The 24,734-nt window shown below is 37.3% G+C and overlaps 2 protein-coding genes across 5 annotated transcripts in view; one reads left to right on the forward strand and one right to left on the reverse strand.

Annotated features, from left to right (window-relative positions):
• Ralyl (RALY RNA binding protein like) overlaps positions 1 to 5,932 on the reverse strand; it is a 637,542-nt gene extending 631,610 nt beyond the window's left edge. The window contains exons 1-2 of one of the 4 annotated variants that reach the window (XM_040741381.1): positions 5,791 to 5,932; positions 4,944 to 5,037 (exon numbers count right to left, since the gene is read on the reverse strand). The gene's annotated coding sequence lies outside the window, so the exon portion shown is untranslated. Of the gene's footprint in view, positions 1 to 4,745; positions 4,831 to 4,943 lie in introns of those variants that run through there. The other 3 variants (XM_013110889.3, XM_040741383.1, XM_040741384.1) reach the window with 3 other exon arrangements.
• Positions 4,382 to 24,478, forward strand: LOC121139014. Its single transcript, XM_040741995.1, has 4 exons — positions 4,382 to 4,405; positions 4,465 to 4,791; positions 5,881 to 6,336; positions 24,180 to 24,478. Exons 1-4 carry the CDS (start codon positions 4,382 to 4,384, stop codon positions 24,189 to 24,191), a joined length of 819 nt encoding a protein of 272 aa, XP_040597929.1. The 3' UTR covers positions 24,192 to 24,478.
• Positions 24,479 to 24,734: the final 256 nt, after the last annotated feature.

Raw genomic sequence — 24,734 nt, forward strand, 5'->3', positions numbered from 1 at the left:
TCACCTACATTGTGCATTTAACAGAAGTTGACAATTACTGAGTTAAATCTATGTCTTCTGCAAATAAAAATTTATAATCTATGGAAGACTGTGACTGAGGTGTACAGATACCACCTGCTAATTCTGTAACATGGTAGTGATGCAATACAGCACCACTCCCGGCTAAGGTCCTGCTCAATGCCTACTGTTCCTATGATTGTGATACAAGGAAACAAACTATTTTCACTGGCACTACTGCAAAGCTTATAATGCTGATATCAATTATTAAAAATACATTAAATCAAAACATCACAATACATTATGAAAATTTAATAACATTTTACAGCTCACTAGAAGAAATAGAAACAGTAAGAGATTAACAATAGTTATAGGCAATTGGTGAAGACATTTTGTAAACTCATCTTCTTAATTTCTGGAACCCAAGAACACTAGGAAGTAAAGGAATCATCACTCCCTCACCTTGTCATAGAACAATATATGTTTCTCTTTATTTTTTATTTTTAAAACAACCTTATTTTATGTAGCCATCTCAGTTTACTCTCCCTCCCATCCTCATGCTCTCCCCAACTTCTCCCCACCCAAACCCCCATCCACTCCTCAGAGGTGAGGCCTCCCATGGGGAATCAACTAAGTTCACTACATCACTTGAGGCAGGACAAAGGCCCTCCCCCCTGTATGGAGGCTGAGCAAGGTATCCTTCCACAGAATATGAGCTCCAAAAAGCCAGTTCAAGCACTAGGGATAAATATTGATTCCACTGCCAGTGTACCCACAAACTGCCAGAGCCACCTAACTGTCACCCACATTCAGAGGGTCTAGTTTGGTCCTATACAGGTTTCCCAGCTGTCAGTGTGGAGTCAGTGAGCTCCTGCTTGCTCAGGTCAGCTGTTTCTGTGGGTTTCCCCATCATGGTCTTGACCCCCTTTGCTCATATCCCTCTTCCCTCTCTAGGGACTCCAGGCGTTCAGCCCAGTGCTTAGCTGTAGCTCCCCGTACCTGCTTCAGCCAGGTTCTATGAGGACAATTAAGTTAATCAATCTGATGACAGAGGAAGGGTCGTTAAGGTGTCCTCTCCACTATTTGTTTGATTCTTACTGGGGTCATCCTCGTGGATTCCTGGGAATTTTCCTAGTGCCAGGGTTCTGGCTAACCCCATAATGGCTCGCTCTATCAAGGTATCTCTTTCCTTGCTCTCCCCCTCTGTTCTTCCCCCAAACTCCACCTTTCCAGATCCCTCATGTTCTCCTCTCCCACCTTCTTCTTTGCTCCTCCTCCATCCCCCCAAGTTCTTAATTTATCCAGGAGATCTTGACTATTTCCCCTCAATATATGTTTCTTAATGGTAGTACAATAGAACTCACTAACTAGCAACTCTTTGGGAAACACGTTATGAGATGTAATTAGTTCTTATTCTACATGTAGTTGTACAATTTCTTATTGTAGTGTAAATAACCCCCAATAGCCACTTCATTTATATTCTACTTCCATAATAGAGCTTTAGATTTGACTTGATGCACTACACAACAACTTACAATATCTCTTACCAAAGCATGACTACACCCTACTTTCAAATGCAAGAGTGTTAATACATGTTTTAATCACTTATTCAAAGCATAACTGTTTTACTTAAGAAATTTACATTCAGAGACTGGAGTGATGGTTCAGAGGTTAAAAGCACTGGCTGCTCTTCCATAGGACCCAGGTTCACTTACAAGCACCAACAGGTTATCTACAAAGAATCCAGTTCTAGGAGATCTAACACCTGCTACTAGATTCCACACGCACACAATGAACAAACACACAAGCAGGCAAAGTATCTATAAAATACAACAGAATACGTTTAAAAATTATAAATCCAAATAGCATGGTTTATTTGACTAATAAAATAGAATTTTTTGATAGTTCAAACTATTATTTACCTTAAATTGTTATTTTCATTTAAAATATAAAACTTCATATTTCAATATTCTCTTTAAATAACTAATTTTTCTCCAAAATTCAGTCATCACTTTACAGCAAATTAGCATATTTTTGTAGTTACAGATATTAATAAACATATATAAAGTGTACTTAAAAGTTTCCCACCTCGTGTAGAACACCACTCTAATGTAGGTACATTGATACAGACTCAGAAGAAAAAAAATTGGCCAACCTGATTGTTTCATTATAAAGAGAAATTTTATTGAGTAATTATTTTAATGATAAAGCTTATTTTAAATATGTTTGGACAAACCACACATGCAAGACAGAATACCAAGTAAGATCTTGTTTCTCTGCAATGTTTGACATTAACAGAAACTACAAATATATTCATAAGTCCAGCATTTTTCAAATATCCACAGTTTGCACTGCAGAGAAACAGTCTAAGAATTCTAACAGGTAGTTTTATGTTCCTGAAAACTTCATCACAATTTATTAAAATACTAGAGGTTAGTTTATAGTTCAGCAACCAGGTAGTCCCTGGCCTTTTAGCTGGCAAATTCATTCTCTTTTTTAAATAATGTTGCAAAATATTCTGTAAGACACAAAACAAACAAGCACCAACAACAACAGAACCCAGATGATTAAATTAATGAGAGCCCTGTTGGGTAGCTTGGTCAATGAAGACAACATGCATTTTCCCATAGGAAACCAGTAGGCGGTGCCAACTCTAGTAGATTACCTGGGGCAGTTATAAAACCCCAAACTCCAGTACAGGCAACCAGTTTAAGGAGTTGCAGAATTCTGGCCTAGTTAATGAGGCTGGGATTAGAATGATTTGTAAGTCAGACAGAAATTTAAAACAAATACTTGATATAATTAAAGAATCAACACTAAATGAAAGCAAAAGACAACAAAAGCCATGGTCTGCACGTAGAGGGTAGAGGATTCCACCAGAAACTCCCTTCTCATTGATGACACACTGTTGGTCTCTGATTTGAGTCACATGGAAACAACACAGAACTCCAAATTAGTTGTCCAACTTCAGGGGAGAGCATGCTGAGGTTGGGATAAAACCTGCTAATGGACACCCAGGTTTTCTCACAACCTATTTCTTTCTTCCTTGCTCTATCTCTTTGTTTTGTTTTGATTTTCAAAGAAATAAAAAAATTTATCATGCATATGACCTACAAAAGAAATATCCATGTAAATTATTTCAAATCAACATTTCTACATATGTAAAACAACATGATTTAAAATATCCTTTTAAAAAGGAAATGTAGGGTATTGTAAATAACTTTAAAGTATTTGTTTGCTGCCTGAATCATACGAAAGGCTGTATTTGAGCAATGACCATGGTACTAAAGAAGAAATTCTATATTTAGGTTTAGAGTTATAATATGAGCTTCAAATTTTAGAACTATTTAATTCAAGCAATAAAGACTGTCGTTTACAGATAATAAAATGATCTTTTCCTCATTCAAATGTGCAATGAGACTTCTTAATAAAAGGCTGCCTGAGCACATAATAAATGGGCAAACAAGAAGATAGATAAGTAAATAGGCAACCACACACACACATGCAACTTGCAAGGATCTTAAGAGTTATACGAATGTGGTACAAGCATGCAGAACTTCCTGGATATTACACTGAATGTTTAAATTTCCGTTGGAATGCTTATTCTTCCACTGCAAAGCATAAAACACAACACTTTTCATGTCACAGGCTACACATACAGAGATTCAATGAAACATTCTCTTGAAAGCCCCATAAAATAAGTTATTCATCCTTTGGCTATAGGTCCTTCTGTTTTCTCGGGTTTATTTTTTATTTTTATTTTTTTAGATAACTTAGAAGAAAACTTAACGAGGTAAAAAAAAGTAATTTCACTTTTGATCTTATAACCCAAAGAGTGTGCATGAGCAATTGAACATTGAACTTCTCATTTAAGGTGGGAAAAAGAAGAAAATGAAATGTTCAAAATCAACCTATTAAAATACTACCAGTTCCTCTCCAGATTTTAAGATTCAGTCAGTCTTTCGTACGTTTATTTGGTGACAGATTCTACTGGTGTGACAAATAGAGAAAAGACTTTTTATTGCCAGGCAATTCTGTAGTAATGAAAAGTATTTCTGTGTTTACTGGATACATGCAACAGGACACACAAACACCTTCAAAAGCATTCCTCACTGACTTCTCCAGCACCAGCAGCAGGGGCCACCTTCAGTAACACTTTGCCCTACTCTGTCCTCTGACCTGGGGGGAGGGGAGTGTCTGCACAATCAGTATCCGGTGGGTAAGACGGGAGAATCACTGTCTGTTTAAAATTAAGAAAGGCTAATTTTGTGCCTTGTAAGCGTCGTCTCATTAAGCCCAAGTGAACACTGGTACAAGTGACCATTCCCTTTCCTTGGACAACATCAGCAAGGGCTTAAAACCAACACAACACCTCCGGGAAAGCATGAGGAAAAGAACACTGAAGAAGGTAAAGCCACCGGAGGCAGTGGAGGCGGCTGGTAAGGACCCACGGCACTGCTCAAGCAGGGCGCGGAGGCGAGAGTGAGGCGCTCAGGGACCGCTGCCATCCTCGAAACCTCCAGCTCCCGCCGCCTGGCCAGCAGCCAGCTCCCGGGAGGCCCGGGTCCCCGCCCCTTCACCTCTCGATCTCTGGCTCCTGGAGGGCCCTATCGCCCCACAACCAGTGCCCCGCGGGGTCCTCTGCTTCCGGCGCTGTGGGTGGCTCAGGCCAACTTGCCACTGCCCGGGGCGCTGTGGCCCCATAAGCACCACAATCAAGGCGCCTCAGGGGAGAGGGTTGTGCGCACCTTCAAAACAATCGCGGCCCGAAGAGCACTTTGGTTCTGGCTCCCGGCGCGGCTTTCCCCATCGCGGGCTAGGACACAGCCCGGAACCGGCGCGCACACGCGCACACACCCTCGCACACGCACACACGCGCGCACACAGACTTCTTGGCCAGCGTTGCCATCACACACCCGGGGAACGCCACGGAGGGGGCCAAGTACCTGCTCTCTGCGAGCTGTTGTGCTGTTCACTTCATCCTCCGTTGACAAGGAAACCAAACCGCACTTCATTTTTTTTTTCCAGAAAAACCTTCCACTGCCATCATTTGAAAATTGATTTACGGGGAGGGGAGAAGGAGGAAGAACGGATAATATAGATATAGATATCATGATATCTATCATAAAATTATCTCGTTTTTTTAAATAAAAAAGTCAAATGTGCAAAAGTCATAGTTAATGTAAAGGAGGAAAAAAGCATTTGCTTAAAAATAATCCCATTAACTAGCTGCAAGAAAAGTTTCATGTTATCAACTGATATCAAAAACAGGAGGGGAAAAAACGAAATATTTCTCACAGGCTTCCAAAAAGGTCATAAAAATGCAAAATTAATGTCTTTGCTCAGTGGTGCGCACCGAATTGCAAGACGACAAACTTGTGAACACTGCTGGAAAATCCCACCTACACAAAAATATAATCGGAAAAAAAGAGTATATAAAAAAAGAGTTAGAAACATGCTTTCTTATAATATTTACAAAGGGAAAAAATAGCACCATACTTCACAACGCTTTTTCCATAAAACCAGTTGCACATTTTGCTGGACTTGGGAGCCGCTCGCAGCGGGCACCGCTACAGCGGACTCCCAGACACAGCGCCTTGTCTAGAGAACCATCGCATGCTAGGAAAACTTGATTCAGGAAAAGGCTTAAGACCATGCTCGTCAGCTTTCCCAAATACAAACAATAATCAAAGAAGTGGGAAGAAAAAAAAAAGAAGAAAAAAACAAAAACAAAAACAAAAAAGGACAAAAAAAAAAAGAATAGGACAAGAATGCCACTGAGAAGGTACTCACCGAGCGGGAGTAAAATGTTGGAATAAAAATGAGATTTAGGAAAATACAGTATGGCGGTGGAAGAAGGAATGAAGCGCGTTTTATTCTCAGTCTCTGCCTCGGGCACTGACACGTGACTCGGAGCCAGGCGGACTTGCAGTCGGCGGGGGTACCGCGGCTGCTGGGCGACCTCGGAGCCTTCGAAGCCCTCTGAGCCGCTCCGGCGGCACGGCGGTTGGAGCCCGGCGAGGCGGCCTCCTCGGCGGGCGAGCCGGGACTAGCAGGTGCCGCTCACGCTGGGCTGAGCGCACGCACACGCACACGCAGACGGGCAGGGCGCGGGCTAGCGGGGACCGCGCGGGGCGGGCCGGAGGCGCGCAGCTGCCGCCTCCACCGCCGCTTCTGCTACTGCTACTGCTGGTACCGCCGTTGGTGCTGATGCTGCGGGTGCTCTGCCAAAAAAGGCAGCTTAGGGATGCTCAGCAGAGGCCTCACAGGGTACACAACTTGCTGTCCATTGCAAAGTTGCCGCTTACCACTTCCTTATTTTCCGGCTTTCATCTCCAGGTAGTTTCCTGCGGCGAGCTCCCGTCCTTTCCTCTCCCCAAGTTTCACTCTTCATGCTGGGTTTCAAACTCGATCGTTTTTGTTCTTTTGATCTCGAAGTTCCTATTTCTTTTAAACTGCTTTGCCTATGGCACTTCCTCCCCCCTAGGTCTCTTTCCTACCTTGTGGTTCTCAGGGAACCTGGATTCCTGCTACACGATGCAGGGGGCGTTGTCACTGCAAAGCCAACATCAATCCCTTTGGCTGTCTTGGGGTATACCCCATTTGAAAGAGAATACAAAATCTTTTATTTGGAAAAATCCCATCCCAGGTTTTCTTTTGCTTGTTGCATGGTGCTGGGCGGGGGAGTGGACGTGTATAATTTATTCTTTCGTGGGCCATGCATTGTTTGTTTTGTCTGCGTGTACATCAGCTTCCACCTGTCTGGAAGGCTCTTCGGGTCCCAGGGGCTCCAGGCAGGGTCCTTCCTGACTCCAGCAAGTTGTTTTCTCAGGCTGCAAGTCCACAGAGAGGAGCAAGGGAAACAAGTGAGTCCATTGTGTGAGTGTTTGCCCTGCAGCAGGCACCTGGTGGATGGTCGAGAGGGGGAGATGTGCTCCACTCACCAGAAGGCAGCCCAGGCTCAGGCATGAGCCAGGCGACTGAGCAGTGCTTTGGAAGGTGGAGGCAAAACAGGGAGTTCACCCAGCATCTGCTGTGGGATGCCTGTCGCTGGAACAAAGATTCCAGCAGCCAATCACTGACTGCTTTGGGATTCTTCTACTGCTGCCTGTTGCAGAATCAGCTTTCTGGGCTCGGCAACGCATTAATTTTTCTTCATCTTTCATTCAATATTCATATCAAAACCATTTCTCTGGGTTGCTTTGAATCTGGATTTCACAAAATTTAATTGCCACGTCTGTGTTTTAAAATGAAAATACATACGGGTTATTGGCTCTCACATTCATGCTCTGATCTGTATCTCACTCTTTCCAAGGTTGATGTTTAAGATAAAATGTCTGCATAGGAAGGAATCTAACCTGGACAATTTTGACATTTAAGTATGCTTTCATTATAGAGAGTCAAGCAGCAAATGCTTCTCCAATGTCGTGTAGGTGGGATTAAAGTATTAATCCACAATTTAAACAAGAATATTTAAGATAGGCATAAAAATCATTAAATATTTATCTTGGTAAATTGCCACCTGGACCCACTTATTACACACTTTCCAGAGAGGATTTGAAATGCTGACAGGGACAGATGGGTACATCAGAGTGGACTCCAGATTGTCGGGAAACCTACGTTCTGTGCAGAAGCACCTGGATTTACTGCTGGAGAAAACATTGTGGCTTGTGCTGAGACCATGTTGGTCTTCTTTCTTTTGTTTATTTTGTTTTGTTTAGTAGATCCCTTCAAACATGACTCTTTTCTTCCATGCCTCATGAATTATGCTATCGCAACTTGAGTTTGAGTTTGTTAAATTCTCTACCGCTTCAAAATGCCCAGATCCAAATACATGAAAGAGAAGTCAATTTGAATGCATATATTTTCCCTTCACTTACAGAGATATTGGAATGTGAGCAACTTCACTTTAAAAATGAGTTTTGGAGCTTCAGATCATGCCAGGGAATGTCTGGGTTTGGAGAGAGTTATTCAAGAAGAACTTTGAAAAACAAGCTGTTTAGAATTGCACTGCAGTAATGGCTGCCAGCCAATCACAGTGATTGTCAGGCTTTTATTATTCAATAAAATGACTCCCCTTTATGTTTAATGCAGCTCTGCTGAGGACAAGCTAGCCATCAATATCCTCCTTGCACTTCTTCCATTTACTTACATAATTGCAGACCAGTGCATAAAACATTCCACTATTACTTACTTCCAAGATGCCATTCTTCCATTTAAGATGGCACCACCATATTAAAAACAAGAGTAAACAAAGTCAGGTTGAAGGAACAGCATTTACAAAGCAGAGGCTGCTGTCCAATTCTTCTACAGCTTTGTGGCATAGGCATTATTAACCTCATTATAAAGATTTAAGAAAACAAAGTCAGAGTTTAAACTCACCTGTGCACTATTCCTCTGTTATGGCACAGAAGAAATGCAGTCGGACCATACTTAAATCTGGTTTTACAGTTAGAATAGGGTATTTCAAAAACCATATGAAGGATATGAACTCTTAAGTGCTGTTGTTGATATCAACAAAAGCACAATTTTCTCAAATTTGTTAAATCCAAAGGATATTTGTGGAATTACCTGAGCAGTATTGTTCACCCCAATAACAGTTATGGCACATATAATTATACTGATATTTTGATTCCAATAAACAGGAAAAGAAGAAAGTAAAGATTTAAAATATGATAAAATAATCTAGGATTCAAACAGAATAAAGTACAAGTAAAATAGGTTTTCAAATGAAGAAAATAATCTTTAAGTTTTCTAAGCAAAAGCAAACGAATGAAAAAAATATGTAAAAGATGTGGCTGTGTCATCATGTTCTGCGCATGTCTTTAACAGTTAACCGTAGAAGCTTTCTGGAGGTTTGAATAGACAAATGACTTTACTGATTCTCCTTTGAAGTCAGCCAAGCAACACATGCAAATATGAAGTATATTAAATATAAGATGAGACCACTAAATGATGATGCTAGGGGAAAAGTCTATTTTGAAACCTATGCTTTGCAGTTTCAACCTCTTTTTCAGAAAGTGTTCATGACACATGACATATTTATGGGCACAAACATAGGACTATATACTGAGTTGGAAATTATGCACTGTATAATTATATGGCTTTAAAAATAGATATGCTTATACCCAGGGGCATTAAGTCATTTTTTAAAAAATCTTGATTGACAATTTTGACAATTTATTTCTTTTTATTTTTCCTTCATTATTTATTCTATTCCTACTAATTGACATTTGTTTCAACTTTGGTGGTGCTATGTATATCTCCCAATATTCCTATCTTGAAAACCTACAGTACCAATAGCAAAAAACATCATGAAATGTTCACCAATTGCTCAAGATGACCAGGTGATATGAACATATACATAACACATAATACAGTATGAGCATTCTGTGTGCAGGAAGCCTCAGTAAAGAAATACAAAGGAAGTATCAGGATTTACGTGTAATTTAGTGGTAAAAATCTTACTCTTCACATAGAATACTTTACAGAATTCAAAAACATTCAGATATATAGGAAAATGCACCAAGTTATTAAGGTTTGTGTATTTACATATTAAATGAATAAGTATGTGTATGGCTAAGAAAGTACATAGAGAAAAAAATAGCATGAATACTAATATTGTTTCTTGAATGTGTTTACTTTATTGAAATGCTTTGAGTGCAGTTATTTGATAAAGTGACCTACATAAAAAATGCTCTGATGGCTTCTTACTATATATGCTTGAAGGAGAGCAGGAAGCACCCAGTACTCTGGTTACCCAGATTACTGACCTAACAGTCATTCACTCTGATGTGGATATAAGACGTGTCACTTTATACATTTTGAAACTGGGAATTTTTTTCCAAGATAATTCTTTAGATTTTTCCAGTGAAAATGTGGTGCTGTCTTCAGGCTAAACATAGATAAAAAAGTTCTAAATGTTAAGAATATTAAGCTAATTTAAAAATGCTTTAGTACAAATTAAGATAAGCAAATGAGAGGCCTTCAGGGATCAAAGAGATGGAGAATCTATTTCAGGCAAAACAAAATGTGATTGAGAAAGCTCATTAAGAAAATTACCCATAACTCAGTATTTCAATTTTTCTGATGCTTGATATATGGGATATCAAGAAATCCTATGGGCCAGGTGTGGTGGCACATGCTGTTAATCCTATCACTTGAAGGCAGAGGCAGGTCAATCTCTGTGAGTTTGAGGCCTGCCTGATCTACATAAAGAGTTCTGGGACAACTTGGATACATAGGGAGACTTTTTGCAAAATGAAAGAAAGAGATAAAGATAGATAGAGAGAGGGGGGAAAAGGAGGGGGCGGGGAGAGGTAGAGGGAGAGAGATCTTTATAACCAGAAACTGAAGTTTCGCAACACTTCTCCTAAGAAGAAATTCAGCAGGTTACAGAAAGGACCTTTCTTATTTGTTGAGAAGGCTACAGATCTTATAATGTAAGTGCCAACTTCTGTGGCAATGTTGCCTTATCAGTAAAATTCCAAGAAAGTAAAGGCAGTTCTTTAATACTTGGGATATTGTCAAATATATCCAATTATTCCCAGCCTCAGTGATCAGAATATCTGTTTAGTAAAGAAATTTATTTAAGCATGTGTTTCCTTTCAAAAAGGTAAATCTGTAGCACATATTCAGGAAAGCAAACCACTGATGGCTTGGGCAGTTCATAGCTGAACTGCAAACACTATGGTAGTTAAGTTTTATCTCCACTCATTTCACTCTACAGATGGAAAAAGTGAAATAAAGTAACCCAGGAACCAGGAAGCAATGGAGCATACACTCAAGTCTGCAGGGCAATACAATCTGGTGGCCTACAGAATGCTCTTGACCCCACTCTTTGTATCTGCATTGTGACAAATGCACATTAATCTCTCTGTACTTCGTCCCTCATCCAGTAAACAGAGAAATGATACAACTGCTGAGCGCTATGAAATTAGTGTGTGTAGGGCGCTTTCAACAGTTCCATATAGAGACTAATCTTTGGTTCTTCTTCCATTCTGTCTCACCTTGCTTAGATCATAGGAAACCAAATTTCCCAAAGCAGGAGTAGTTCAGATATGAAAAACCAGCTTTCATTCTTCTGAAAATGCTTGAGCAAGCAGGTCATTTGATAACCAACCTGTGTCTTTGAACTGAAGAATCACAGTAAATGTTGGGACATATGCCAGTAAAGATGAAAGAAAAGGAAGGGGGACAGAGATGAAGTAAGGACAGGGCAGAAGGGAAAAAAGAGGGTAATGTAAGACCAAGAGCCTGGAAAATCCTCGCCAGAACAGTGCAAACACTGAACAGATTTGGGTCACATGGATGAGCCCTAAACAGACATATGACTAAAATGCCTTATAACAACACTTCAGATTTTATTCAGTGTGCTGCTTTGGTGAGTCTGAATATTGCCTAAAACCTTGACAGAACATTTCTGAGTAAAGTTAAAGAAGCACTAGCATAGGAAAAAAACAGCGACTTTAAGAATAAAACCAGAAAGACATATCTGCATTTGTGTCTAAAATTCAACAGATTTGTTGTTCTAAACAACCCAGCATGATATCTTGCAAAGTTAGTTTTATTCTAGAAAAGAAGTAATAAAAACTGATGTTTTACTGTTCTTTTCCAAGATCTTAGAACTATAATGTAGATGTTTTATAAGGTACAATACACTGTAGTCTTTAAACTCCTGTTATGATTTTCTTGTTTTAACTTCATAAACTGTGAATTTAGAGATGACCCAGGTTTCAAATGTCAGCATTAACTTAATAGGATTACAGAAATTTTTATCCATTTGTCAGAAGATTCTAGCATCAAGAGATGAATTCCAGAACCATTTTGCAATCCACAAGTTTGTGTACCCATTAAGCAGAGGTTTTATTACTTTCATGGAATTTAATATATGAGTGAATATTATTAATATGAACCATATATCTTCATGTAATGAAACTAAGGGATTTTCAAAGTCAGAAAAATATATAGAACACTTTTATGATGCCATGAATTAATCTTTTCTGCAAGCATTTGTCAATAGAATTGTTTACTTAAGGAATCTATATTTGCTCATTTGCAGCTTTTGCCCAAATACAAAACATTTGGGCAAAATGAAAGATTATACTAACTCTGCCTCATAATTTACTCTCTCAGAATTTGTGTAAATTAAATCTTCCATACATACTTAGGGTTTGTGTATGTTTTAGGAGATGACAAGTTTACTCCTTCTACTTTTAATAATATGTTTGAATATATAATTGGTAAAAAAAATGATGGGTATATTTTTCCCCTGATTCCAAGTTGTCAAGATCTGAGAAGATCACAGCCTTTGGTGTTTGGCTTCAGGATAGTAAATTATTTGTTATTTTATTAATTTAAAGCTCCGGAGAGAACCAAAGCAAAGATCAAACACTGGCTTTCCAAGTAAGATATAATGAACCACTAGTAAGCCAGTGGGCATAATATGAATATTTCAAACATTAAACATAGAAGTATGCACTCAGTCCTACCCAGTTTCACATCCCACCAAAGTAGTCCTCCATTTACTATAAGAACGCATACACGTGTGGGTCAGATTGTTCAAGATGTTCTTGTTTTAAAAAGTTGATACTCATTAACATTTTAAGTTTCAAAAGTTTTGCATTTACATGTATATGTAAAACTATACATATATATGTATATATGTACATGCACGGGTTTAATTAAAAGTCCTAAAGTCAATGACATTAAAGTCCCATTAGAAAAAGTTTAATTTTTGAATTTGGAACATTTTTCTTACAAGTAAATATCATTTGTGAATTTTGTTACTTAATGTAAACTATCATATCATCTGCAAATAGTGAAAGTTTGACCTCTTCCTTTCCAATTTGTGTCCCCTTGATCTCCTTTTGATGTCTTATTGCTCTGGCTAGAACTTCGAGTACAATATTGAAGAGGTATGGGCAGAGGTTAGGATTAGGGATGATTTTTTACAGAGAAAACTTATTAGAAACTGATATTATGCTAGAATTTCCTGGAAGTAGATGAAAGCTCTACAATTTGATCAAAATTCTATTGGAGTTAAATGTGTTTGCTGACTAACCTCATATTTTAAGTTAGACTAAACTTGCATTAGTTTGTGATTCATGGTTCACTGTAACACATTGTGATTTAAATGTGACTTATTATTTTTCATAAAAATACAAAACAGTGATGTGATAGTAAATTTTGAAGTGTAACATTCAGTTCATGAAATAGATTGAATGGACAGACCCTTAACTTATGGACAACATACTTAACATGCACAATTTATTAAACAACGTGCCTATGGTTTTAAAATTTGATAAAATGTTGCTCATATAATTTTGAAAAACTATTTTGTGTTAGAACAATATTATCTAGAGCACTGCAACATGCTTTAATTTTGAAAATTATTTTAAATACAAAAACAAATCCTTCTTTATCCTACTTTTAAAAGGTGGTAAGTTACAATACATGAAAATGCAAAAATGTTGTTATCACTGAAGTTTGCATCTCCTGAGTGAACACAATATGTGCTCAAAGGAAGATTATCATTCCAGCTATCACCATCAACACTTTCAAACTCATGTTTGGGTTTCCTTGTTAATCTAAAACGTGAAAGGATAGAAAACCTACCAATGGCCACAATCCTTTGGATCAGTGCTTCCCAATCTCTGGGGGTCATGACACTTTCACAGGAGTCATTCAAGACCGCAGGGAAAGACAGCTATTTACACTAAACTCATAACATTAGGAAAATCACAGTTACACAGAAGCAAATTTCATGGTTGGGGTCACCACAACATGAGGAACTGTATTGAGAGGGTCACAACGTTAGGAAGACTGTGAATCACTGCTTTGAATGGAGAAATAGGAAGGGAGAAATAACGTAGTTATAATCTTTTGTTTGTTTGTTTGTTTTGTTTTTCAAGGCAGGGTTTCTCTGTAACTTTGGAGGCTGTCCTAGAACTCACTCTATAGACCAGACTGGCCTTGAACTCACAGAGATCTGTCTGCTTCTGCCTCCCAAGTGCTGGAATTAAAGGCATTTGCCACAAATGCCAGGCTGTAGTTATAACCTTAAGAATATAAAAGTATATTTTAAAAAGTGACTCTTCTTGCTCCAGTAGTTACTGCAGCTCTTCAGCAAGCACTGGGACCTTGTGAGCTTCTCACTGAACCATGCCTGAATGTGGACTAGCTCAATCTTGTGCCAGCAACCAAAGATGATATGAGTTCATGAGTAAACTGGCTGTGTCATTTCCAGATGACACTGTTTAACAGCAGTAGTGCTTAGCCTCCTGCTCTTATTCTTTCTGTCCTTAACTTCTCCACCTCCCTGAGCCATGTTGGAGATTAAAATAGAAGTTTTATTTAGGGTTGAGTACCCTGTAGTCTTATTCTTTGAACTTGGACCAGTTATGATTCTTCATTATAACCTTCCACCATCAAAAGAAGCTTCTCTGATAAAGCCTGAGAGTTACACTGATCTATTGGTATAAAGAAAAATCTTTAAAGGAAAGCTTCACACATGTCTGCTTAGCAAAATAACAGAAGCAGATTATTTTCTAGAGAGTATGGCATCCTTAGCCATGGTTGTTTAGCCAGACATGAGTTTCCTCTTGTAGAGCAGGTCTTAAATATAATCAGTGAGCTATTGGTCACTCCCACAACTGTCATACTACTATTGCACCATTAGGTTCATCTTGCTGATTGTTATCATGGCTTTCAAGTTCATAGCTTGGTTACACTGTTGATGACTTTTCTTCCCTATAAGGTTTCAGGTCACTTTCTCCCACTGTGAAAGCTATACAGTAAGAAGGAAGCATCCAAGTCATTTGCCATCTTGCTTTTTTGACATCTTGTGACTAAAGCATAAGGTCTTTTCAGTGATAAGGTCTTATTACCAGACTAAAAACTACATGGTTTTATAACCACCGCTAACTCTAGTCCTTTATTTCCTTACTTGTTTATTTCTTTCCTGGTATAAGAACAGTCTCAGAATTGAGCTTCACTATGGACATAAGTTATTTTAGATACTATTCACTCAATGCTGGAAAATCAAGGCCGGAAGCAATTTGTTCTGACCAGTGCCTGCCTCTGCGGAAAGTGTGTGCTTTCCCAGCCATGTTGCTGTTGGGAGGTCCAAAGTATACTTCACAATTTTTGCTTTTTTGATTTCTACACAGGTATGCTGTTTCCGTCATTCCTCTTTGCCTCCATTGCTCTCTGCATTCTCAAAATAAGACTGTGTCTCCTAAGTATGGCTACAATGAAGCCAGAATTTGCACTAATCTGAAGTTGTGAAAGGGAGGATGAAGTATGAAAAAGAATGTGAGTATGTAGAGAGAGGACAGGTGAACAGTGAAGCTTATGTTGAAATGATTCAAATGAAAACTTCTATTGTATAACTGGATATACCTGATGTTCACAAGAGTCATCTGGAAAGGGGCTACTAAATATGTAACCATCTGTCATAGTTACTATTATTATCCTCACTTCCTGGGGAGAATGATGCATTGGGAAGTGATGCCACTTGTCCACAGTTAAACTCCATCTGTAGTGTGGCATCACGTTCTTAATTTCCTCCATGAGATAACAGCAATGAAGAAGAATGGAAAGAATTTGTGGAAGATAATGGAAACTGCGGCAGTTTTGATAAAAGAGGAATACCCTGGAGAGACAAATGTTGCGGGGTGTTCAGGGGAGAAAAAAATATTTTATGCCAAAGCAGATGATACAGAAAAAAAGCACACTAGGATGATCCTAAAAATATCTGATGGGTGGAAAGTACATCTGAGGACATCTGTAGCTATGGAGAAATGTATTACCTCTAGCATGCTTACCAGAATACATCTCAAGTGCAGTAGGGTGTAGCTAAAGGGACAGCTTAAATGACTTGGGGACTGATTTTGGAAGATTGGGCAAAAGAAAGTTTGGTGTCACATGTTTCCTAGATAAATGGAGAGATTATTACTTCAAAAAATAAAGAGGTTCTGGACACAAGTTGATGTTATAGCTTTCTTGGAAAAAGTTATTAAGATGGCTTGGGGACACATTGTGTTAGCAGTGACAGGAAGATATACAAACAGAGTTGCTTGGTTGGTAATAAGAACTTAACTAATTTCCCAGTTGTCCTTTTAGAGTCTTGAGAGCAATTGGCATAGATTTTGTGAGTTGAAAGTGCTTTGAATGGATGGATGAGCTCTACAGAGGAGATACCTTGAGGGAGCACAGGGCCTAATGTGTCCTGAGTCCAAAGGTAAAGAAAAAAAGGGGGTGGGGAGAAGAGAAAGTGTGAAATGAGTTCTCAGAGAGTGGAAGTTCAGGGCCTCCTATATCAGGAGATAGAATGCAATCAGTCATTAGACTGAGTAGAAAAATAGCACTCCTTAATTATGTCAAGAACATTTTCATGTTTCAATGTCTTTGACTCTGTCATATTTCATAGCATGTATATATAAATATATTTCCCTGTTCTTGAAAAAGTTCACTGAATAATATTATTTGATACTATCTTGAAATTTTCAAATGTTATTTATTGATAATTAAAGGCTGTCATTTATAATTTGTAAATATTTTATCATCCTAAAAATGTGTCTGTTGTTATCCCTCACATAATCTCAGCTCATGTAAAGAAGAAGATTACAGTATTAGGGAACTTAAGGCTATATTTATAAATTATTTAGGGCATCAATGGTAGGAAATGAACACCAAGGCTGGGGTCAGAGGAGTGAGCTGCACTGTTTATTTCCTCAATATCCTGTTCTGCAAATATCTAGGAATAATATAGAGATAAATGGAGCTATCTCCTGCATGCTCAGTTAATACTGTCTACATTTATAATCTGGGCAAGGATAAGGAATTGTAGTCATCATGAAGCATTTTTAAACAGGTTCAGGAAGAATTAGCCATAAGGAAGACACTGCTGAGATGCTTATGAAAGCTATGGAGTTGTCCCTTGTGATGGGCTTTGTCAGGCAGAACTAATTATCTGTGGATGATAAGAGAAAATATGGTGAAAAACAGCAGCCATTTCCCATGGCGGGAGTATCCATTTAAAACCCAACAACTCCCTGAACCGTGAGATAATTGAAACAGTACCAAAGCCGGCGTGAATAACAAGGCATGCACTGTCTTTCTTAGAAAGTAGCAGGGACAGCTTGCAAAATTAACTTCAAATGCATTCCAGAAATAGTACATATTGCCCAGGTTGATGGCACACAGCTATTATATAGCATCTGGGAGTTCCAAGCATGCCCGGGCTACTAAATAAGACCTGGTTTCAAAAGGCAAAAACAAAATCAAACATACCAAGAAAGCGGAAATCACATTTGCAAATGGTCCAGTTCATTCAAGCAGCATAAGAAAGGAACTGCAAGGTGCACCCACAGTAAAACTTTATTTATCAAAGTTTGCAAATAGTAAAATCATGTCTCTACACTTTTTAGTTTGAAACTTTAACCTTAGACAAGTATTAAGTAATTAGAGCTTTGCACATATCATCAGCAGTTGAAACTAAGATCTGTGAATATTTGTTTTGAATTAAAAGAGATGATATGTAATTGCATTTAATATTCTAACAAAAACTTAAAGCTCTATCAAAATCTATCGATTTTTGCTCTCAGTTTCAGTTTAAAAAAAAAGCAGAGATAATGCTTGCGGGTATTTGCGGCAATTCCTCTAGCAGTGTCGGGCCCCACCATCTCCTCTGCCCAAAAAGGGTACATCTGAAGTAGTCATACGTGTCTTATTTGAGCCCTTTCTGATGTTCAGACTATGGCCCCTACCCTGTCAGCACACAGATTATTTCTGCTTCCAGGAAAGAAAACATTTGGTATATATGTAAGAGAACAAAATGGACAGTGACTAGACAATAATGCCACTTGATAATTATGTATTCAGAGACGATCATCTGACTAATGCAGGAAATGCAAGGAAAGACAAGCAAAACCATTCAAGAAAAATGCAATAGCCATTTGAAATTGAAATGAGTGTGTAGGATACGAGGTGGACATTTGAATGTTTTCAAATTAATTTTCTCTTCTCTTTATCAGCTTTCCATCATAGACGATAATATAAACATTGCAAACGAGAATAAAGGAGCGCAAGTTGTTTACAAGGATGGATGATGTTGTAAAATATGTATTATGATTAATTTTTAGAAAAAATTATTTTTCTATAAATTTGAACTAATGAGACATGAGAAAATATTTCATTGTCTTTTTTTTTCATTATTCACTGCTTTGTTCATGCTGAATCCCTAAAGAGAAATGTAAGTCATGGTAAGCCACATTGATATTCATGTATTCCTTTCTTTTCTCATTCTTATCTCTTTATCTTAACAGAAAGCCAGAATAGTCTTCAAGTTTATAAGGATACTGATAATCAGCTTAAATGCAACCTTCAGCAAACAATATAAAATCAATGTAAAATGAGCAGGTTTCTCAAATCACTTCTTTAAAGGGTGATTCAAAACAGAATATGCATGTTATGCAAATTGTACCTGGGATATTTGCAAACAGTAATAATAGTCATATATTAAGAAATTGTAGTAGATACAGTATATAATCGGTGATTCTGTGTAACATAATTAGAATATAAGTGCTCACATAATTCTCTTAAACAAGTAAATCTGTTTCTTTTTAAATATGATGCTCATTCATCAAGAGAAAACTACATCCTGTCAAAAGAAACAAATCGGCACCATATTTAGGTAAAATATGACTGTGAAACTGTAATTACAAACTTTGCCAACTTAAATCATAAAACTGATTTCTAAAAATCTCTTCTTTCCCTTAAGTAAATGTTTGAGAAGAATCATTGAAAACTATCATTTAGGTTGATATGCCATCCAAACATTCCATATTACGATGTCCATGTAGTAATTTAACCAAAATATCTGCATTTATTTATGATATGTTAATGCTTATGATTCATTATTTTTCTATATAATTTGTACTAAGATGCAGAAAACTAGTTATATAAGAGTGTTGGCAAAATATACATTATAAATTATAGTGTTACTGTTTTAAAATATCATATGCTCAAATTGGAGTAAACCATCACAAAATGTCAATGATAAGTAAGAATTTTTGTGCTTTTGCCAAAATTTGAAACTATAATTTGTTTAATGTTATCAATAATACAATGGGAAAATTAATTTTTATGTACAAACACATACACATAAAATGGATTGAAATTAATAAATGGTACCTCATGAAACAAACATTTCTGTATGGCAAATCCATCATCATTTTGACAAAGCAACAGCTTATAGGATGGGAAAAGATTTTTAGCAACTTTATATCCAATAAAGGGTTAATATTTAAATTATATAAAAAGGAAAACTACTGGCTATCAAGGAAATGAATAACCCAGCTAAAAATATTGTACAGCTCTAAACAGAGAATTCAGAAAAGAGGAAACTCAACTGGCAGAGAAACACTTTAAAAATTGTTCAACATCCTTAGTCATCAGATAATTGCAAATCCAAACTAGTTTACGATTTCATCCTATGCATGTAAAAATGGCTAAGATGGGAAACACAAGTAAAAGCTCATGCTGAAGAGAATGTGGAGTAAGGGAATACTCATCCATCACTGGTGTGCTTGCAAACTTGTCAAGTCACTATGGAAATAAGTGTGGCAGTTCCTAAAAGTGAGAACAATTTACCTCAAAATCCAGCTATACAATCACATTGCTTCTCGGCATATATCCAAAGGATTCTTTGTCCTACCACAGTGATTCTTGCTCAACCATGTTTACTGCTGCTTTGTTAGTAATAGCCAGAAATCAGGAACAACCAATATGTCTCTTAAGAGATGAATGGGAAACCAAAGTATGGCTTATGGAATTCCTGAGAGAGGAAATGAGTGGATGTCTGTATCTGTATCTGTTTGTGTTGCCTTTTCTTGGACTCTTTTCCTTCTATTGGTTTGTTCTAGTTTAATGGATTTATTTTTGTTTAATATCATTGTACATTATTTTATTTATTATCCCTTACAAGCCTGTTTGCTTTCCATCGAGAGACAAAAACGGGGTGTGTCTGGATAGGAGAGACGGTTTGGGGGAGTACTGGATGAGTAGAAGGAAAAGAAAACCATAATCAGAATGTAGTGTATTAAAAATGAATATATTTTTAATAAAATGATATTCTTAAAAATAAAATGTGTTGAAGAAATCATATGCATCCTATGTAGTATGGGCAACAAGTTGACAGAAGTGTACATATTTTTCATTCCCTTTATGCACACATGAAAACATTCTGATGGGAATTAAAATGCAAAATGGTAGATATTGTCTCCAGAAAGGATGAAGAGAACACAGCACATTCCTGTTGAGTTATAAGTCTATACTATACAGAGAAAATTCCTGCCTGAGGAGCAGAAACTTACTAAAACAAGATGACTATGTTTATTTACCTTACATGCTTCAATAATCAATTCTATGAATTGATTCTATGTTTTGAAAAAAGAATCGATTAACATTCTCTTTCTTGTTGTTTCCAATATTTTGACATATATTCATTATTCTTAATGATAGGTTTCATAAAATTGTCCTCATTTAAGTGCATCCTGTTCTTTGATCAAACTCACCCCATCTAACATGTCTACCACACAGAGAGATACAGTTAACATAACCTTTAAGTGAAATCATTTGGTGATTTACATAGATATTATAGTCTGAAGAAGAAAATGTGTTCTTTTAAATGTGGGGGTTGCTTGAATTCAAGAGGAGTCGAGTAGCCATATACTGCACAACATGGATGAACCTCTGAAACATTGTCTTTTGTAAAGGCAGGCAATCAAAAAATAGTACGTCTGTCTATTTAAGACCCTCTTTTAGGAATAAGTTTCTTTTTCACTTTCCTAACTCCTGCTTCTCACCACCACCTTCATATCCTCGTATCTAGTTCCAGATACACAGCCATGAACCCTTTTTGTGAAGGGACCACTATTGCAGGGAATTCCACTCTAGCCATTTGGTACCATCCATACCAAGGGACTGTGGTGGATGGCTTGCAGGAAGTAAAGGGAAGAAAGGATGTAATATAGTTATATTTAAGTTAAAATTGCAAAAGAAAAAGTGGGTTGAATTCTTGAAGAAATGAATGTTAAAAGGGATGGAAAGTCTTGTATTCCATTTATGTTGTACAGTTGTGGGTTTCTGTGTTGATTCTGATCTATTGCAAAAAGCAGCTTCTCCAGTGAGTATTAAGCAATTCATTGATCTATAGCTATAACAATATCCTGTTAGGAGTTATTTTATTTCTGTTCATTTAGCATAATAACATTAGTAGGGTTTCTTCTATAGGATCCAACACTGCTTAATCCCAGGTTCAAAGCAAGTTCTTGGCCTCATTGGCAGTGTCAGTTTTCATTTCCTGTGGAGGCTTTAAATCCAACTAAAAATATAATAAAGTGGTTGACTTCTCCTGTAATCGATAATCACACCAGGGAGCATATCTTATAGGCAGTTCATTATTGTACCTCACAGAATTCAATCCTGGGTAACATTGATGATTGGTTTCTTCCCCCACCCCCATAGTATTTACAGTGCTTTCCAGCACTATGAATACTAGTAAATAAGAGCTGAAACTTCCAATTGAGTACCAGTCAGATTTCTACATGTTCTATGACATAAGTTTATGGAATCTTCAACAATATAGCTCTACTCTCGAGTGTTGGAAGGGAATCCGTAGTATTGGCAATAGCCAATAATATTTGTGACGGTCTATTGAACCCAATTAGTTAGCAACTCAATAACATGAAACTCTTTCCTGTTTCTGCCTATAGCATAACATATGATGAAATAATTTTAAACATAAGAAAGTTGGGGGGAGTGAAGGCATAAGATCATTTTATGTATGTTATCTTAGTTTGTGTCTCTTTTGCTGTGTTTGAGTGCCATACCCAAGTAAACCTGTGCCTTAAAAATAATCAAAAAGTGGTTGGCTACCCTCATAACATGTGTGCAACAATTGTACCAATGGATATATCTTATCGAGCTGATTGTTGTTGTTGCTCAGAGGATTCGCTGGTGGATAAGACAGTTAATTAATTTTCTTCCCCAGTATCAGGTGCAGCACATTCCAGCACTAAGAATGCTAACCAATAGGAATAAAGTTTTCACACTGACATCCACTGGATTTCTCAGTGTCTTGTGACTCCAGTATGTGGTGTCTTCAGCACATTCAGTTCTGGATTGTAACATAGAATAATGGATGGGATAGAGCTGGCCACCAAATAGAAAAGAGTTAACCCATATCTAACACATGTATTTTTGTTTGATAACCTATGGTGTCCAGGAGAGGGATTGTTCCACTATTGCTGGTTAACTAACCCTTTTTACAAACAAAATTATTTGAATGTCTTAAGAACAATTGCTACACTTAAAAAGCAATGAATTTAAAACTTTAATATTTTATAATCATGCAGAGATATATTGACTAGTTTGTAACATTTGCTGAAAATAACATGGATAATTTAAGTATCGTGTGGTGATAATTTCTGCTTGCAAGGTTTGTTCACATTTCAAATAAGTATAAATCAACAAAAAGAGATACACTATAATGCTGTAGACATATTAAGATTTCTAGTAATTAAGATTTCTAGTAATTTAGTGAATGAGTACAAACTGTAAGCATACAGTATGTATCCTATAGAACACACAAGTTCAAAGCCAATTTCAGATAAGTAGGTTATCTGGGGTAGGAAAGACTTATATGAATGAGAAGAGGAATGGGAAGTAGATATCACAGACTTCCTTTGTGTTCATATCCCAATGGCTATAGCCAGATCAAAAGGCCTCAGTTTAAGGGCTGAAATTTTATTATAAGCATTGCCTGATAAGATGAAAAGCTAAGTTGGAACCTTTTGCCTAAGGAATTCAATACAATGAGCATTATGATATCTATGTCAGTATAACCTTTAAGCAATTAGATAAAATCATCCTTTTACTTTTATTTTATTAATTCTTTGAGAATTCCATTTGTGATCACAGTCACCCTCTTCACAGACTCTTCTAAGATTGATCTCTCTTCCTTTTCTTTTCCTTGTCTTTTTTATCCTTTCTTTGTCCTATCAATGACAATTTGTGCGTCCCAAATATTTCTGGGTCTGTGGCCTTCAACAGGAGCATGATTGACTTAATAAGAGGCAAAATTTTAGAGAAAACAGACTCTTTCTGTACAAGTAGCTAAGAATTGATAAATGACTTCTCTGTTAGATGTGGAATTCTGTACATACTGTGCTGTCACAGAACTGTTGAGTTCTTTTGTTCATCTTCCCTGTTGGGACTTGAGGACACTGCTTCCTTGTAGCTGTCTTGTAGGTGGAGTTTTCTTTCCCCATCTTGGTTCCCAGATAACCAACACATATACTTAATAATTGTATATGCCTGGTAAAAAGTCAGGCTTGTTACTAATTATCTCTCACAACTTAACCCATTTTTATTAATCTATGTGCCACCCCGAGGCTAATGGTTTTGCTTTTATCCCATTTTGTACGTCTGACTCGTTCTCCATCTGGCTGGGGACTGCACACTCTGCCCTTCTCCTTCTCAGTTTGATCGACCCACCTAACTATATCCTACCATGTTATAGGACAATCAACTTCTTTACTAACAAATGAGAGTAATAGATATTCACAGTTTACAAAAGGATTTTTCCACAACATCATCTGCTACCTCTGACTCTTACTCTCTGATTTTTCCTCTGCAATGATTCCTGAGCCTTTGTAGGAGGGAGTGATATATAAATATAGACTAAGAATTCTGAAGTCCCTTGTTCTAGTCTGTTGGCCAGTTGTTGGTCTCTGTGTTGATTATTATCAACTGGAAACAGATTTTTTTGACAAAGGTTGAGAGATGTGTTATTAAATCTGTAGGTATAATTATGTCTTAGAGGTTAATTAAATACTATGTAATTTAGAAGATAATATAAGCTTTCTCTTGTGATCTATGATCTGTTTAGCCATATGTTCTTGGTTCTGTAACTGGATCAGACATGTATTTATCTTGTGGAGTGGAACTCTAATCTTATAAAATTACTTAAATACTTAAATTTTGTCAAAAGCTGATTGTTTACTCCCATGACATTTTTACCACTATTATGCCAGTGGGTATGCCTTGGTAGCAGTTCTTATAGTAGCTTACAGAATTCAAACCTAGCTAACACTGGTATTAATTTTCTCTTCCAGTTGATTGCTTAGCACAGACCAGCAGCACTATGAAGATAGGGATGATGTTTCCAGGTCAGTAACAGCTTGATTTATCCAAGTAAGTAAGTGATAGATTCTTACCACCAAGTTCTAAATGTTGAACAAGATCACTAGGAATATCTTAAAGTTGTTTTGTATTCTATGGAACCTCACTCACTAACAAATCTGAAAGAGTAACCCACTACCAGCAACTGGATTTTTGTTGCTGTACTGTAGTTTTAAGCAGGGGGCAATAGCGAGCCTTTTTGGGTCTGTGTGTGTGTGTGTGTGTGTGTGTGTGTGTGTGTATGCAACATGTTTTAGGAAGTTCCTACAGGAGTAGGTTTCCACGTAGATTATGTAACTCTAGGATTATTTGTCTTCTTTTTAATAAAGGCAGGAGAAATGGTCATCATTTTGAGCACATAGGAAACAAGGTTGTTGATTCAAGAAAGATCCACAAGGCTCCATGTAAAAGCAAACATTTCATGATGTTTTTGTTTGTTTGATTTGCTTTGCTTCTTTGAGGAACTTACCAATTCCTTGCACTGAAAA

Source organism: Mesocricetus auratus, unplaced genomic scaffold (assembly GCF_017639785.1).
Source record: "Mesocricetus auratus isolate SY011 unplaced genomic scaffold, BCM_Maur_2.0 Super-Scaffold_6730, whole genome shotgun sequence".
Classification (NCBI taxonomy): Eukaryota; Metazoa; Chordata; class Mammalia; order Rodentia; family Cricetidae; genus Mesocricetus; species Mesocricetus auratus.